The sequence below is a fragment of the Lissotriton vulgaris genome, chromosome 5 (assembly GCF_964263255.1).
Source record: "Lissotriton vulgaris chromosome 5, aLisVul1.2, whole genome shotgun sequence".
Classification (NCBI taxonomy): domain Eukaryota; kingdom Metazoa; phylum Chordata; class Amphibia; order Caudata; family Salamandridae; genus Lissotriton; species Lissotriton vulgaris.
In genome coordinates this window covers 923,564,639-923,580,563 of record NC_141693.1, presented here as the reverse complement: position 1 = coordinate 923,580,563, position 15,925 = coordinate 923,564,639, and the positions used below count along the sequence as shown (strand labels likewise).

General features: G+C 44.7%; 1 protein-coding gene across 1 annotated transcript in view; it reads right to left on the bottom strand.

Annotated features, from left to right (window-relative positions):
• Positions 1-15,925, bottom strand: part of CFAP46 (cilia and flagella associated protein 46) — a 1,558,477-nt gene that overhangs the window by 645,509 nt on the left and 897,043 nt on the right. Inside the window, exon 41 of the mRNA XM_086922533.1 lies at positions 55-190. Coding sequence (XP_086778659.1) covers positions 55-190 — 136 coding nt within the window. The remainder of the gene's footprint in view (positions 1-54; positions 191-15,925) is intronic.

Genomic DNA, 15,925 nt, shown 5'->3' with positions numbered 1-15,925 from the left:
TTAAACTCGTTGTAGAATGGAAATGAGGAAAGACTAGAATTAAAGTAACTGTACCTCATTAAGTGCAAACAAGGTCTGAATGTCATACACCACTTCTTCTGTCAAACGTACTGCTGTCTGTGCTAGTATATAAGCATCAACATAGTGACAATGTTTTCTTTTTTCATCTTCTGTGAACATTGCAAGCAACCTATGGAAGAGCAAAATAACAATCACAGCTAAAAGGAGACATATAATCAACACTTTTTAGAAGTATGCTGAACAACTTTACAAACTAACACCGTGTTCGTTTGGCATGTAAAAGGCACTTAGTTGCATCATGTCTATGAAAATATCCACATGGAAAAAACTACAGATATGCAGGCATTAGAATGTTTGCAACACTTCAACTCTCAGGGCCAAACTTACTTCAAAATGTTGTGCCCATGCACCACCAAATCCCTAATCCAAAATCACAAGGTTCTGACATTGGGAACAAAAAATGTAATCATGATAATAATATATGTTGGCAAATAATGCACTAAAGATCGACTCAATTCTTTTTAAAATTTATTTTCCAGGCATTGCATATTGAACTTTTGCAATGTCTAAAGGCAATCATTTGGGAAAACTATGAACCAAGGAATATCAACAGAAGAGATATTTGATAACATTCCAAATGGGTTATGAGATACACCTTTTGTGGGAACCCGCTGCAGGAGTGCATGCACCTAGACTGGTGGCCTCTTTCCACAGGAGACATCCTTTGAAAGCAGGGCCTTTGTTGCGCTCTCCTTAAAGGGGGATGTACTGTGACAGACAGCTGTTCGAGCGCAACTACACACCAATGAGGGGGCCGGAGAACATCGAATGGCTCCAGCATCGTTCAGGAAATACTACTCCCATGAGGCCTTTCGCCTCGCCTTGACGATGCCGGTCCGCCCATATATCTCGTGGGCAACCAGGAAGAGTGTCGGAAATTCTTCCTATCGGACCCTTGTTGCTGTGAGGTTCTATCGTTTGACTCAATCCGAGGGTTTCGCTGTTTGTGAGCCCTATCCTTGTTCCTGAGTCCTCCCCTGGTGTTCCGTGGCGAGCGGTCCGCATTGTGAAGTCGATTTGCACGGCTGCGCACGATCGGCATTGTAGGCCGTTATTCCCCAGTCCTCCGTTGGTGAGCCCCAGGCCGGGCGCTCGTGCGGAGGACGGGTTTTGTTCTCTACGGCATTTACCGCTATTCCTTGGCTCTGCATGCTCCATGTGACTGATCTGTCAAGGAGGTGTTCGAGCGGAGTATCAGTCCTGATTCGGACGGCATTGTCGGCCGCCACTTAGCACGGTGTCCTCTGTTGGCGAACTCATGGACTAGAGTTCATGCAGAGGACGGTCTAGACACATTGGGATTCCTATTACAGGCTTGCATTTCCACAACCTACACATATATATGCACCAGGAGCTACGTCCAACAAGTCGCTGCATTACAGGTACATTTAATTCCGGTTGGGTGCAGATTAACCTAAACAGGAATTTAACTTTATTGGTGCATTTCTTTTGTTGACACTCATTTAACATTCATTTGGAAAAGGGCTATTTACCTGAGCAGCGAGTGATTGTGAACAGCTTCCCTTGGGTGCTTGGTCCCATTGGTTTCTATTTTGGACATTTCTAATCCTGATGGATAGGTATGTAGTAACAACTTGAATGACTAGACTTATGTCCATAGATTATCCGCTGCTGTGCCTTAATGGTGCATCTGTTGATTCTTGTATTCCCTCTGCAGTTATATCCTTCCCTTATCGCCACACCCAGAGAGCTCAACAATCCAGACTGCTAGTGCTATAGAAGGCCTATATGTTTTTATTTACAGGTATGAAGAGAGGGTATAGCATAGGTAATTTACTATGGCCGAAGGGTTGGTACAGGTTGAGTGATTACTGTGCTTTGTCGTTTCAGATCACCCTCCCCGCAGTTCCCTTCCCTTCCTTCCCTCGCTTGATCCTTCTATTGACCTGTGCCATTACAGCAATCAGGCTTGGGTAGATCCAGAGGACTTGTGAAGTAACAATACTTGTGTTTAATTAGAAATTATTAAAAAAATAACATTAAAAGTTTTTGTGATTAGTATGTTATTAAAAATGTGGAACCAAGTGCCAACTTTTCACTAAATATGAGTAACAGCAACAGTAATAGGAGCATTAACACATTACTATAAAACCAGGGTTTCCACAGGACATCGCTTTTTTTGTATGTTCATAATCCAAGAAAATTAGGAAAGGACAAATCTTTCACTTAACGTTGCATTCTTTCCAGGTCTTGAAATGCCTGTAAGATAGCACCCTTTGGATACATGCAATTTAAGCCACAATGGTATCAACTAGTTGTATTCTCCTTCAAGCAAAAGCTTTGAATTACATGACACTGGATGTGGGGAGTAGAACAGAGTGCCCCACTCAGTATTATCAAGGAAGTTGGGGAAGCATATACCAGTTTATATTAACACAGCAGCTAATGTTTCTTAGGTTTGGATTGAGAGCACAGCTGTTTCTGGACCTTATGTGAGCAACAGAAAAAAGCTTTAAGGAGCTCTACTGTTAAAAAGTATTTAGACCCGCCCACATGCTGGTTACTTTGGATACAACATTTAGTTGTCCAGAAGTTGCAATGAAATAGAGGTTATAGGACTCCTATTTCCTCTTGAGGGATTTACCCTCATTTAAGCAGGCCACCACACGCAGTGACGCAATGGCATCCTATGTGAAGTGTGGTCGAATGCGCTGCATTTATTTTGTCAAACATTGTAAATTACTTATTCCTACTCCTGCCAGGTGAAGCTTTGCATCTGGAACAAGGTAGCAAGAGCAGCAGCAGAGAATTAGAGGAGAGTCACTTCCTGTTGTGAACAAAAACATAGAGCACGACGAGGGCCGTTTGAGTGAAAGTCGATGTGACGAAGTTCCTTCAACAAGCGGAGCACCCCACAGCTTCAAAGATGGTGCAAAAATAAGGGGCGCATCCAGCTTCATTTAAGTTTGAGTGGGCACTCAGATGTCGAATTGAGACTGGGAGCTAAACAATACTTGGCTTTTCCGGGATTGCATAAGCGGCTGCCTGCACACACCCATGTCTCTGAGTGCAGTGTTTCAGTGTGTGTTGTGAATGTTGAATGAGCTGTGTGCATGTGCAAGTGTAGTGTAAGCAACGTGCCTGTGTGATTGTTGAGTGTGTAGTGAGCTTGAATGCGTTCACGGGAGCGGTATGTCTCCATGAGTGCAAGGAGAGTGGAAGGTCTGTGTGAGTGCAGGTTTAAGTGCAGTTACTGAGGGCAGAGTGACCAGTGTTCCTGAGTGCAGGATGAGCAGGTCTCCTGAATGAGGATGAGTGGTGTGCCTGTGTGAGCCAGGCGGGAGTGGGTCTGTCTGTAAGAGAATAGAGCAAGTTGTACCTGTGTGAGTGCAGGGTGAAAGGTGCACCTGTGCGAGTGCAGTGAGAGGCACACCTTGTTGAAAGTAGGAATGCAGCACATACTTCCAAAGCTTCGTTCAAAGGGGAAGGTATTATTGTAAGGTAAATATTGTACTATTCAAACGGGAAGTGAAAAGCCTAATGATGAGTAAATACCTTGCATAGGGAAGCCGACGGATCGCTGGTATGAACATTTGCATCGGCTGAAGGGTGGCCTCCTCATGAATACGATCACGGACAGGAGACTGACGCCACACACAAGCCTCGGCTGTATCCGCCACACTATACAAACTATATAACCTCTACCTCACCTTATCGATTGATAAGGATCGTGATATAAGCTAGGCCTCTCTCACCTTTTATTGCTAATTGCACATGTGTTTGGAATATATATAGTTAGACACCCTTATAGCCATAGTTTCTGTTATCTCATATTTGTTTGTCTTATATTGATACTGTAATGTCAATGTGTAACCCTCCTCGATGTTAAGCGCTCTGATACCCACGGGTCTTGTTCGCGCTATACAAAACTCTATAATAAATAAGTAAATAAATAAGGTAAAGAGAATCTGATGAAGACATTTCTGGGCTAATTTCCCAGCCCACCCTAGGACTCGCTATCCTACTGTTGTCTTTAGTGAACTGCTATGATTGTTAATATGTGTTGTGGCCTTGTCCTGTTTGGTTCTGCTGTTATCTACGGCTTCCTTCATAAGAAAGATAAAGAGGTTCTATTGAAGACATTTCTGGGCTTGATTTCCAGTTTCACCCTAGGAGTCCCTTTCTTTCTCTTGCCTTTATTAAAATGTTATGATTGTTATGATTGATTTTGTCCTTTTCTGGTCCAGTCTGTGCTACTGTCGTTATTTCTTGTACCTTCATAACTACCAATCTGTAGAGCGCTCTGATACCCCCTGTGGTCTTGTTCGCGCTATACAAAACTCTTTAAATAAAAATAAATAAACCTATTGGCATTGCAAAATCTTGTTATTCGGTGTTTACCAGAAACTGAACCGTGCATATATTTTCTATCTCCATTTTTGATAACAGGTCTTCGTCACATGCAGAGCAAAGGTTTCTAGGGACTTGATGTAAGCAGAACAGGGCATGCCTGCTATGAACTTCCTCCCGATAACAGCATATATGCACAAACATATTGCCTAAAATGCTAAATAAATGGTTCTTCCAAGAGGAAATCTTCACCCGCTCATACAGAAGGGCATTCATTTGAGAGAAGTCTTATATTCTGTAGAAAGAGAGATGTCAGTAGCCCTTAAACATACAGAAGCCTTGATATCTGATTGAAAGGGACCAGGTTTATCCATGCAAATGCAGTGTGTTTGGGAAGATGGAGGTCATTTCCTTTGATTTGACACGGATACATTGTGTTAGAGGATGGGATGGTATGCAATGTCCTACCAGAAGAGATGTAAACATGTTGCACCCTGACCCAAGAGGAGGAGGGGGGATAGTTTTACTAGTTTAGAGTCAGGATAAGACCCATAAAGTCTTAAGATGGAGGCAAGAAAAAGCAGCCCACAAGAAAAAAAAACACAAAAATAAGTATTTGCTCACACTGAGACATGCCCATCATTACCACAGATTGAGCTCGTTGTGCTTGATGCTTTTAAGTTCCCTGGCAGGAAGCATCTCTCTCTACAAAAAACAGTACAAAATATGTTAAGCACATTTTAATAAAATACCCTTCTTAGCCTTGCCTGTGACATAATTTGCCAGTCTTGCACTTGCGTCACTTACACTTGAAATACTTGGCATGATGATTTCCCTGATGCCTTTAAGTTACTTTTTTGCTCCAGCAGACATCACAAGTCTAAAGGGTTGATAGAGTATTAGAGGGTGATACCTGGACACCAGGATCTCATTCCCACCCTGCTACCCATCTGCTGCTCTTAGTCACACTGCTCACTTCATTTCATTCATGATGGAAAACTAAAGCCCCAGCTTTGAGACCTACCCTGAGGTGTGGTCCCTTTGGTTGGCTACTGGCAGAGCTCCGCCAACAGTTAGCTCTATAGATAGCAAAGTGTTTAAAACACTTTGGAGGTTTTAAATCATATTTCAGAGTGCAGTATTGTGGGATGTAGCCCTTTCTACAGGGTCATCTCCAAACGTTTTGCATTCTCCTTCCTGTTTCTGAACCTGCGTATGCTAGCTTTTAGGAAACAACACACTTTACATTAGCTAAACAGTGCAAAAGAGCTTTTGCTCTCTGCTTAAAACATGGTAAAATTGTCTCACACCCAACTGGTACATTTAATGAACTTGTAAGTCTCTAGCGGACTCGCAGCTCGAAATCATAACCTTGCCGTATCTCTTTGCCTAATTTGCACTGCTGTACGAAATTTATGTTTTTTTAGACTTCTGATTTTAATTGTGTAATTCACTTTTGAAAAACTGTGTCGCTATTCCTCTGCTGTTATTTGCACAGCTCCTTGCACCTTACTTCGATCCTCCCTGGTCTGCCGCGGCAGTTTGCCGTTTGTTGCGGAGGGAGGACCAAAGGCTTTAATACACTTCCGGGACCTTCCCGCTCGGTCAGCGCTCTAGACTCCAGCATCGCCTATTTAGAGGCCAGCTGGAGCGCTCGCGCAGCGGACTCGCTGCTTGAAATCATAACCTTGCCGTATCTCTTTGCCTTATTTGCACTGCTGTATGAAATTTATGTTTTTTTAGACTTCTGATTTTAATTGTGTAATTCACTTTTGAAAAACTGTGTCGCTAATCCTCTGCTGCTATTTGCACAGCTCGTTGCACCTCACTTCGATCCTCCCCAGTCCGCCACGGCAGTTTGCCGTTTGTTGCGGAGGGAGGACCAAAGGCTTTAATACACTTCCGGGACCTTCCCGCTCGGTCAGCGCTCTAGACTACAGCATCGCATATTTAGAGGCCAGCTGGAGCGCACGCGCAGCGGACTCGCTGCTTGAGATCATAACCTTGCTGTATCTCTTTGCCTTCTTTGCACTGCTGTATGAAATTTATGTTTTTTTAGACTTCTGATTTTAATTGTGTAATTCACTTTTGAAAAATTGTGTCGCTAGTCCTCTGCTGCTATTTGCACAGCTCGTTGCACCTCACTTCGATCCTCCCCAGTCCGCCACGGCAGTTTGCCGTATGTTGCGGAGGGAGGACCAAAGGCTTTAATCCACTTCCGGGACTTTCCCGCCCGGTCAGAGCTCTAGACTCCAGCATCGCCTATTTAGGGGCGAGCTGGAGCGCACGCGCAGCGGATTCACTGCTTAAAATCATAACCTTGCCGTATCTCTTTGCCTAATTTGCACTGCTGTATGAAATTTATGTTTTTTTAGACTTCTGATTTTAATTGTGTAATTCACTTTTGAAAAACTGTGTCTCTATTCCTCTGCTGCTATTTGCACAGCTCCTTGCACCTTACTTCGATCCTCCCCGGTCCGCTGCGGCAGTTTGCCGTTTGTTGCGGAGGGAGGACCAAAGGCTTTAATACACTTCCGTGACTTTCCCGCCTGGTCAGCGCTCTAGACTCCAGCATCACCTATTTAGGGGTGAGCTGATTTGCACGCGCAACGGACACGCGCAGCGGGCACGCCAGCGGCGCGTCAAAGGCAAGCCCGTCTGCGCCCGTCCTGGACCTGGGGCCAATTATAATGCCCATTTTATCACCTACGCATCACTTGAGCTTCATAATCTACAGGGCAACTGGCCCATCAGCCCTATTGTGGAATTCACTTTTGAAAAACTGTGTCGCTATTCCTCTGCTGCTATTTGCACAGCTCCTTGCACCTTACTTCGATCCTCCACGGTCCGCCGCGCCAGTTTGCCGTTTGTTGGGGAGGGAGGACCAAAGGCTTTAATACACTTCCGGTACTTTCCCGCCTGGTCAGCGCTCTAGACTCCAGCATTGCCTATTTAGGGGTGAGCTGAAGTGCACGCGCAACGGACACGCGCAGCGGGCACGCCGGCGGCGCGTCAAAGGCAAGGCTGTCTGCGCCCGTCCTGGACCAGGGGCCAGTTATAATGCCCATTTTATCACCTACGCATCACTTGAGATTCATAATCTACAGGGCAACTGGCCCATCAGCCCTAATGTCAGGATAGCCGCCAAGAAAGTAGGGATCTTCAGAGACCTTTCTTCTAAGTGCCTCACCCAGTGTTCTGGGCAGGGCCTCCTCCTCACCAACAAGGACTCTCTGGACCCCACCAATCCCAACACCCCGGAAGCGGGACCTCCTGTCATTACCTACCTAAATACATGCTCTATGGTGAAGCATCAGCTCGAAATTTCCAACTGCTTGATTCCGACAAACCCGCCATCCTTCTCTTGTCGGAAACCTGGCTCATGGCCGATTCTACCCTTGACATCCTCGCAACAGTACCTACTGGCTACTATATACTCCAAGCAAACACGGTGTCGGGCAAGCTAGGGGGCAGGGTGGCAGCTATCATCCAGCAAAAACACAAATTTACCACCCTCGAGATCAGCAGCTTACCTCAGGTTGATAGCCTTTTTAAAAAATTCGAATCCCTCAAGTCCTCCTTTATTTGTGCTCTCTTTTACAGACCTCCTGATCATATGCCTTCGTTCCCTTAATTATCCGGTGAATTAATTTCCCAGTTAGTCATCAATCACGCCAGGATTATTATCTTCGGTGACTTCAACTACTGGCCCTCTGATACTCACGAGAGAGCCAGTTCCGTTGAGTTCACGGACTTTTTATTCGGCATGAATTGTACTCAACACGTGCACAAGGCCACCCATGCCATAGGGCATATTTTGAACCAAATCTGGACCTCTAACATAGAAATCACACCCCCCTTAGTCTCTCCATGTACTTGGTCTGACCACCATTTTATTACTTTCACCAAGGCCTACATTCCTCCCACCAAGCCGCCCCTGGTGGGCAACTTCCTGGCCAGAAACTGGAAACAGGCCAATATGGGCGACTTCCACGCATTTTTAACAGCCACCTCTCCCACCGAACAGGCCCCCATCTGTCTTCAGGCTTCTAACCTTGATCACTAGCTAGAATCAGCAAGTAATAAGGTTGCCCCTTTAAAAAAAAACAATCTTAAACGCCCCCACGACGCCCAACGCTGGTTTTCCGACGACCTAAAAAGAAAAAAACTGGCACTCAGACAAGCAGAGCGCCGTTGGCGGAGAGCTTATGCACCCGAGGAGAGAGCGGTATATGTAGCCTTGCTAAAAAATTATGAAGATTCCATCCTTCAGACCAAAACTGCTTACTTCTCCCTAAAAATCACAAACTCATCCACAAAAGCCAAAGACATTTTTGCAATTGTCGACGAGCTTGCACAATCTGACAGGGTGATTGCTAAATCTGTCCCTTCACAAATATTATGCGACTCGTTGAACTCATGCTTCATCGACAAAATCACCTCTATCAAGAACAACATCCCTACCCCTACTTCCCCCACTACTCTCCCTATACCATGCAAAAACCCCTTCACGCTCAACCAAATTCCCCTGATCTCTAGAGAGGAGTTCCTGGCCCTCCTAAACAAGGTGGGATCTGGCTCTCCTAATGACTGCTGTCCCCCCAGATATTGAAAGAGGCCTTTCTTACCTGCCCTGCCCCGCCACTTTCACTTCTTAACAACTCCCTCACGCTAGGCATCGTTCCGGACACCTTCAAAAGCGCTGTAGTTGTCCCAATACTGAAAAAATCTAATGCAGATCCATCAGTGCTGAGCAATTTCCGTCCAATCTCCCTGCTCCCCTATCTCAGAAAGATATAAGAGGCTCACGCCACGAACTGCCTCAGCTCATTTATTGAGCATTCCCAGTTTCTCGACCCCCGGCAGGCTGGCTTCAGGCCAGCACACTCCATGGAGTCAGTCATCTTGACAGTCATGAACGAGCCTAGGAGAGGAGATGATAATAACATCACCCAGGCCCTGGTGCTTATAGATGTCGGCTGCTTTTGACACAGTCGATCATGAACTTCTGATCGACCGTGCCGGTAATGACGGCATCCAGGGTCTGGCCCTCAAATGGATCCCCTCCTTTCTACATAAGTGCTGCCAGGCAGTCCGCCTGGCCAACTTCTCGGCAGAAAAAACAAGACTGACCTGTGGGGTCCCCCTCTTGTTCAATCTATATATGCAACCTCTGATTGTGTCTTTACGCAACAGCCCAGTCACAACCTTCAAATACGCCGACGATCTTCAGTTGGTGTTCAACATAAATTCTTCCAACACATCCATCAGCAATTTCCAATCCACTATGATCTCTATTAGTGAATGGATGTATACCAATCAACTAAAACTTAATCCTGACAAAACAGAGCTTGTACTGACTGGAGGTGCCACCAACCCCTGGAACTCCAGTTTTTGGCCTACATCCCTGGGCATTCCCCCCACCCAGCAGACTCTGTAAAAAGTCTTGGGGTCATCATCTGCAGCGATTTGTCCCTGAAGCCACAAATCAATGCCGTGGTATCTTCCTGCTTCTTCCACCTTCTCAGAATTCGAAAGATCTGCAGGTTTCTGACCACCGAGGCCCTCACTCTTGTTACCTTGGCCCAGGTCACTTCTCGCATTGATTATGCGAATGCACTCTATGTTGGCATCCCTGCATACCAGCTTCATCACCTACAGCTCGTACAAAATCCAGCAGCTAGGCTTATTTTCCGTCCACCTAAACATCAACACGTTAGCCCCCTGATGAAGAGCCTCCATTGCCTCCCGGTAGCCAAACACTGTGTATTTAAATTAGGCTGTACCATCTTCAAAGCCCTCGCTGGTCAGGGCCCTGCCTTTATCTCTTCCAGGATCCGACACTATGTTCCTTCACGCGAACTCCGCTCCTCTCACCTTAACTTGCTCACTATCCCCACCTTCAACCGCAAAAAACATGGTGGTCTCAGGTTTTCTTTTCTGGCCCCCTGTTTTTGGAATTCCCTCCCAACTGAGCTGATATCAGTAACTTGCTACACTCAATTCAGAACTCTCCTTAAAACTCTCCTGTTCTCACAAAATTATGAATAAAACTCTTGTCAACTTTCTGCCGCTGTCCTTCCGCTCCTAGCGCCATGAAACCGCCTGGTGTAAGTGCGCTGTATAAATATAATTTTAACATACATAACAAAGTGGTATTACATGTACCAAGGGCCTGTAAAATAAATGTTAGTAGGCCTGCAGCACTAATTGTGCCACCCAATTACGTTGCCTTTTAAAACTGTCAGGAAAGTCACTGCAGCATATGTGTACAGTTGAAACAGACATTTTATCAAAAACAACATGGAAGAGGGAGTTCCCAGGCTTTTGGGAGGACCCAGAAGGGGTTCCAACAGTAAATACGAGTAGCCCACAGAACCGCTCAAGAATATTAGATGTTAAACCATTTATTTATATCAATAGAAAAATAGAACACATTTCAATAAATTCAATAAGACATACATTATTTTATAAATAGAAATCAAGACATAGGGATATAGCATCAGCCCACGGGACACAAGTAAAACACTAAAAATTGGCACACAAATCATACACACCAAACGCAAGCTAGAGGAAGTTAATTTAGAATTGGACTCTTTCAATGACTACATTGTTCGTAGGAAAACGGACAAATTAAAGAAAGACATCTGTTTTTTCTCGGAAGAAAAGATATATCCATATCTTAACACCCAATACTATTCCTCTAGTGATGCACAACTTCAAGGTGACCAACAGTTCTGGTCCAATAGACAAATTCGCAATTTTTCCGATACTTTGGAATCAGATAAGGAAGGGACACCACGTCCTAGTGATAACTTTCCGAATAGACGTGGCCAGTTCAATGGCCCCCGACGTCCTAATAATTTTTTAGGGAACCGCCGGGGACCACCAGAGTGAGGTTCAGACCCCAGGAGAAGGGGCGTTTCCAACAGACGAATTATCAACAGACTGGCTACCAACAGACAGGCTATCAACAAACAGAGAATCCGCCACGTTTTCTGGAAACAAGGCGGAATCAGTATTGGAGGGAGTAGGACGAGGTCGTGATTCCTCCGTTATTCCTATCTTTAACCTGACCAAGAAACCTCTTGAAAAGACTACCATTGACCTCCTTTCACGTGGTATTTCTTTTGTACCTAGTGCTCCTTTTAACGCCTTTGAATTAAATAAAGATGTCCAGGCCTTTTATCGAAAGATAAGGCTTAATAAATTTTTCTCAGGTCGAGAAATGGAACCAGTAAATAACCAGTCAGGGTTTCGACCCCCTTCCATTTTTACCCCTACCCTTGAACAGGTTGGCCCAGAAGTCAGCATCTTCGAAAAAGCGGTATGTGCAAAATTGAAAAATTTACCAAATTTGTTCCAAAACCTGCCTACAACCTAACCTATGATGAATACCAAGCACTCAAAAAGCTATCTAATGACCACATCCTCACTGTGAAACCCAGCGAGAAGGGTGACGGGATTGCGTCCTCGACACCTTGACCTATAAAGAACAGATTTTGTCCATGCTTAATCGCCCGGAACACTATTGTAAGGTTTCTGCATATCCCTCTAGGAGAATTATGTCGGAAATTTTTGAGGTAACTAATGGTGCTAGACTTCGGGGCTCCATAGGAGACCAAGAATTTGATTTTCTTAACAAAACCTTCTTTAAAATCCCAGTTTTGTATGGATTACCGAAACTACATAAGAATCTTTCGGTTCCCCCATATAGACCCATTGTGTCAACTATTGGTTCATTAACTGAACCACTCTCCAAATTTATAGACGCGTGTCTTGCACCCATCATTTGTCGCCTTCCTGCCTATGTCCAAGACACGGGACATCTGATCACCATGATTGAAGGTTTGGATTTTAATCCCTTGACTGAAGTACTTTTCTCGATGGATATAACATACCGGAGGAAGGTGCCCTTGAGGCAGTCAAAAAGATGCTGGACAATTCTGATTGTCCAACGGAGAAACTCTTCATTTTGGAATGTCTTGCGATCGTGCTCAAGGAAAATTTATTTGAGTTCGACAAGGTCATATACCAACAAGTGCTCCGCATAAGCATGGGCGCGGCTTGTGCTACTAATGTAGCTAATGCTTACATGGTCGTTTTTGAAGAAAAGTATATCTACAATGAGGTTGCACCGTTTTTTAGGTCTCGCGCCTGCGATGCATATGGCGAAGCCATATGCCATCGCGCAGGCGCGATACTAATGTTGCGGGGTCTGCTTCCCAGGAGACATGAGATGTCACGCGCACGCTCTGGAAAGCGATCGGCGCCGGCCGCGCGCACGCGTTTCCCAATCTCCTGTCTCTCTGGTTTTATACGCCACGGTACCCGCTTCATGGTTAGCGTTGTCGTAGGTGACGAGCGCAGACAGGATTCTTAAAGCCTGGGCTCATAATATTTAAAAAAACATGCATTCCTCTTTATAACAATTCTGCATGGTATTGTTTTAGCTTAAAACATATATTACATCTTTGAGACATTTTGATGTTTTTTGAAGTTCTGAAGTTAAAACGTTTTACCAGCACGCCATTTTTTGAATGAAAAGTGCCTTGCTTGTGTTGCTAAGGCGCTGCTACTTTGCATTGTGCTTGGTGTCGAACAAAAAGGTCCATGCCAATGCTTCTTTGCCCACCGAGCAGATTACACGGAAGGATAAAACACACAGGCAGCCCGGCAGTGTGCACTTGCAGGGGTTTGAAACACTGATTTGTCTGTACAGTGAGTAGCCTCCCCACCAGCTTTCAAGGTTTTTGGCGCATTGGCCCACAAATGACGTCATTCACTCCTTTTTAAGAGTGATTTTTACTTCAGTGTATTATCTACTGATTGAAATAAATACTCCCTCCTTTTTCCTCCCAGTTCGTCCTTTTCCGTCCATAATTACTTCTGCCCTCCCTTGCCCTCCCCACCCTTGCTTCGGGCTTCCTACCATCCCCCTCTCTTCCTGCTCCCCACACTCTTGCTCGAACGGCCTCTATGCCCAGATCACTCATGCTCCGTCCTTCATTTCCTCCGGGCCTCTCTTGCTGTCTCCGACCCTCTCTCTCTGTTTCTCCAACCTGAGGCGCTAGGGTTTCCAGCACTACATTTCAAAGAGTGAAAATGACAATGTTGTGCTGCTCTGTGTGGTAGGTGGGAGGGAGGGGGGGGAATAGTCTCTCTGCGGTAAAGGAAGTGCGCATGCAAAAAATGTCCTTGCCAGTGTTAGCGAGATGGGTGTTCTGTTAGTACACGTTGCATGCTCCATTCCTCGTACTTTATTCATTCCAAATAGCTGTATGGAGCAAACTTGTATTGATCTACTTTAGTGCATACATCCGCTGGTCTTGCACACATCTGTTTCCAAGGTGGCAGGATGGAAGTGCAGCGATCTGTAGGCCATCAGTTTGAGGTCTGGCAAGACTGATTCCGAGGTCGGTAGCATTAAAGTTAGTATTAGTAGCACCTGTCATTTAAAGTGCCGAAAACGGTGGAAGTGCGAAATTAGGCGCTGTTTAAAACAAGTATGAATCTCCAATAATTGCGTAAATGATGGCCGCGTTTTCCTTCTAGTAAGGAGTTAAATCCTACGTTTCAAATAATATAAATAATTAAACCTGTAGTGAAGGTGGTAGTTTAAGCAAAGGTCTGTTTGACCACTCCCCCTCTCCGTCATACCAACAAAGCTACAAACGCTGCAACAAGCAATTTCCTGATTTTCACGAGACGTCTGATCTGAATTGCATAGGAGGAGCGCGTCCTTGCATCTGCTGTAGTGGAAAGTTAGGTATTCAAGGGGTCTCTTCAATGTGATGGCATAATATGAATGCATGGCTGAAAGCAAATCTGCAGTAATACCTTAAGAGCATAGCCTATCCGAACTGGCAGTGCACTTTGGCAACCGTTCTCTTCTGCTCGAGAGCCCACACTAGTTCTGCATTATATAAACAAGCATTTGCAATGCAATAGGTCTCGCATTTATGCGAGTTTAAGCTATTGGCATTGTAAATGATAATCATAACACTGAAAAAAGGCACGGGTTCAAAATATTACAGAGAGGTAAAGAATAAGAGCTGTGTCCCCTGCCCTATTCCTTGGGACAAGTGGACGCAGCTCTTATTCTCGACCTCTCTGTAATATTTTGGACCGGTGACTTTTTTCAGTGTTCTGATGTAAGAGTGGGGAATTGCCTCACGCTGGTCCTTAAATCTCCCTAAGCCCCCATTGTGTGAATTCATTGTAAATTACAATGCCTTTTATTTCTGTTTTAAAAACTGAAACAAAAATGCTTTGTTATTTGCAATGTCAATAGCTCAAACTCGCGTAAATGCGAGACCTATTGCATTGCAAATGCTTGTTTCAAATGTCACTAATTACAATCGCTATATTGACGACATTTTCTTTATTTGGCGAGGCCCACAAGAACAACTTGAAAAATTTATCCTTTGGATAAATCTCTGTGATCCACACCTGAGATTCTGTGCCAATATGAGTACATCAAGAATCGAATTTCTAGATATATGGATTGAAGCGAACAATGGTCATATAGAGATGTCTCTCTACACAAAACCTTCAGCCCGTAATACCCTGCTGCTGTATGACAGCTATCATCCGCGTAGCCAAAGGAATAGCATACCATTTAGCCAATTCCTTAGGCCCTGCCGGAATTGTACAGATATGCGTAACTTCGAGTTCCATGCTGGTCAGATGAAAACGAAGTTCCTAGATAGGGGCTATACAAAGAGGCTGATCAGGGACTGTTACAAAAGAGCAAAATACTTTGACAGGGAAACCCTTCTCAAACCTAAGGATAAAGATATTGAACCCAAACTAGTTTTGGTAACTACCCATTCTACCTTTAATGAGAAACTGAGATACATAATTAACTCTCAATGGTATCTCCTCAAAATGGACAAAACAACTGAAAAACTGGCTAACCCCATTTTTGCGTTTCGGTGTAATAAGAACCTGCGAAATCAGCTTGTTAGAGCTTCCCTGGTTAACCCACAACCCTGTATCAAAGGAGCATCACTGGCACTAATTCTATCACTGGCAGCCACAGATGTGGCGGGTGCCATGCCTGCGAATATGTTATTACTACTCCAGAATTAGAATGGGGCAAGAGAAAATTTCAGTTAAAAGAAATGACCAATTGCAGGACCAGTAACGTTATATACCTCCTGGTCTGTCCTTGCTCTAAAGGCTACGTGGGAGAAACTGGGAGGGAGTTCAGAACACGCTTTTCTGAACATAAATCATGTATCAGAAATCTGCGTATGGGTGCACCATTGGTTTCACACTGGAAAGCCTTGGGCCACCGTGTGGAGGATCTCAAATGGCTTATTCTTGAACGCATTCACAATCCTAAAGACGGGAACTCAGAAGCTCTTCGTGGAAAAAGAGAAGTCTTTTGGATGTTCACCCTGGGGACGGCTGTCACGAGGTTGAATGAGCAGATTCCGTGGGAAAATGCCATTCTCTAATTCTGGTCTGCATACTTTGACCTTACTTCTTCACGAACTGGGCTGTATTTTTTCTTGCCTTCATTGCT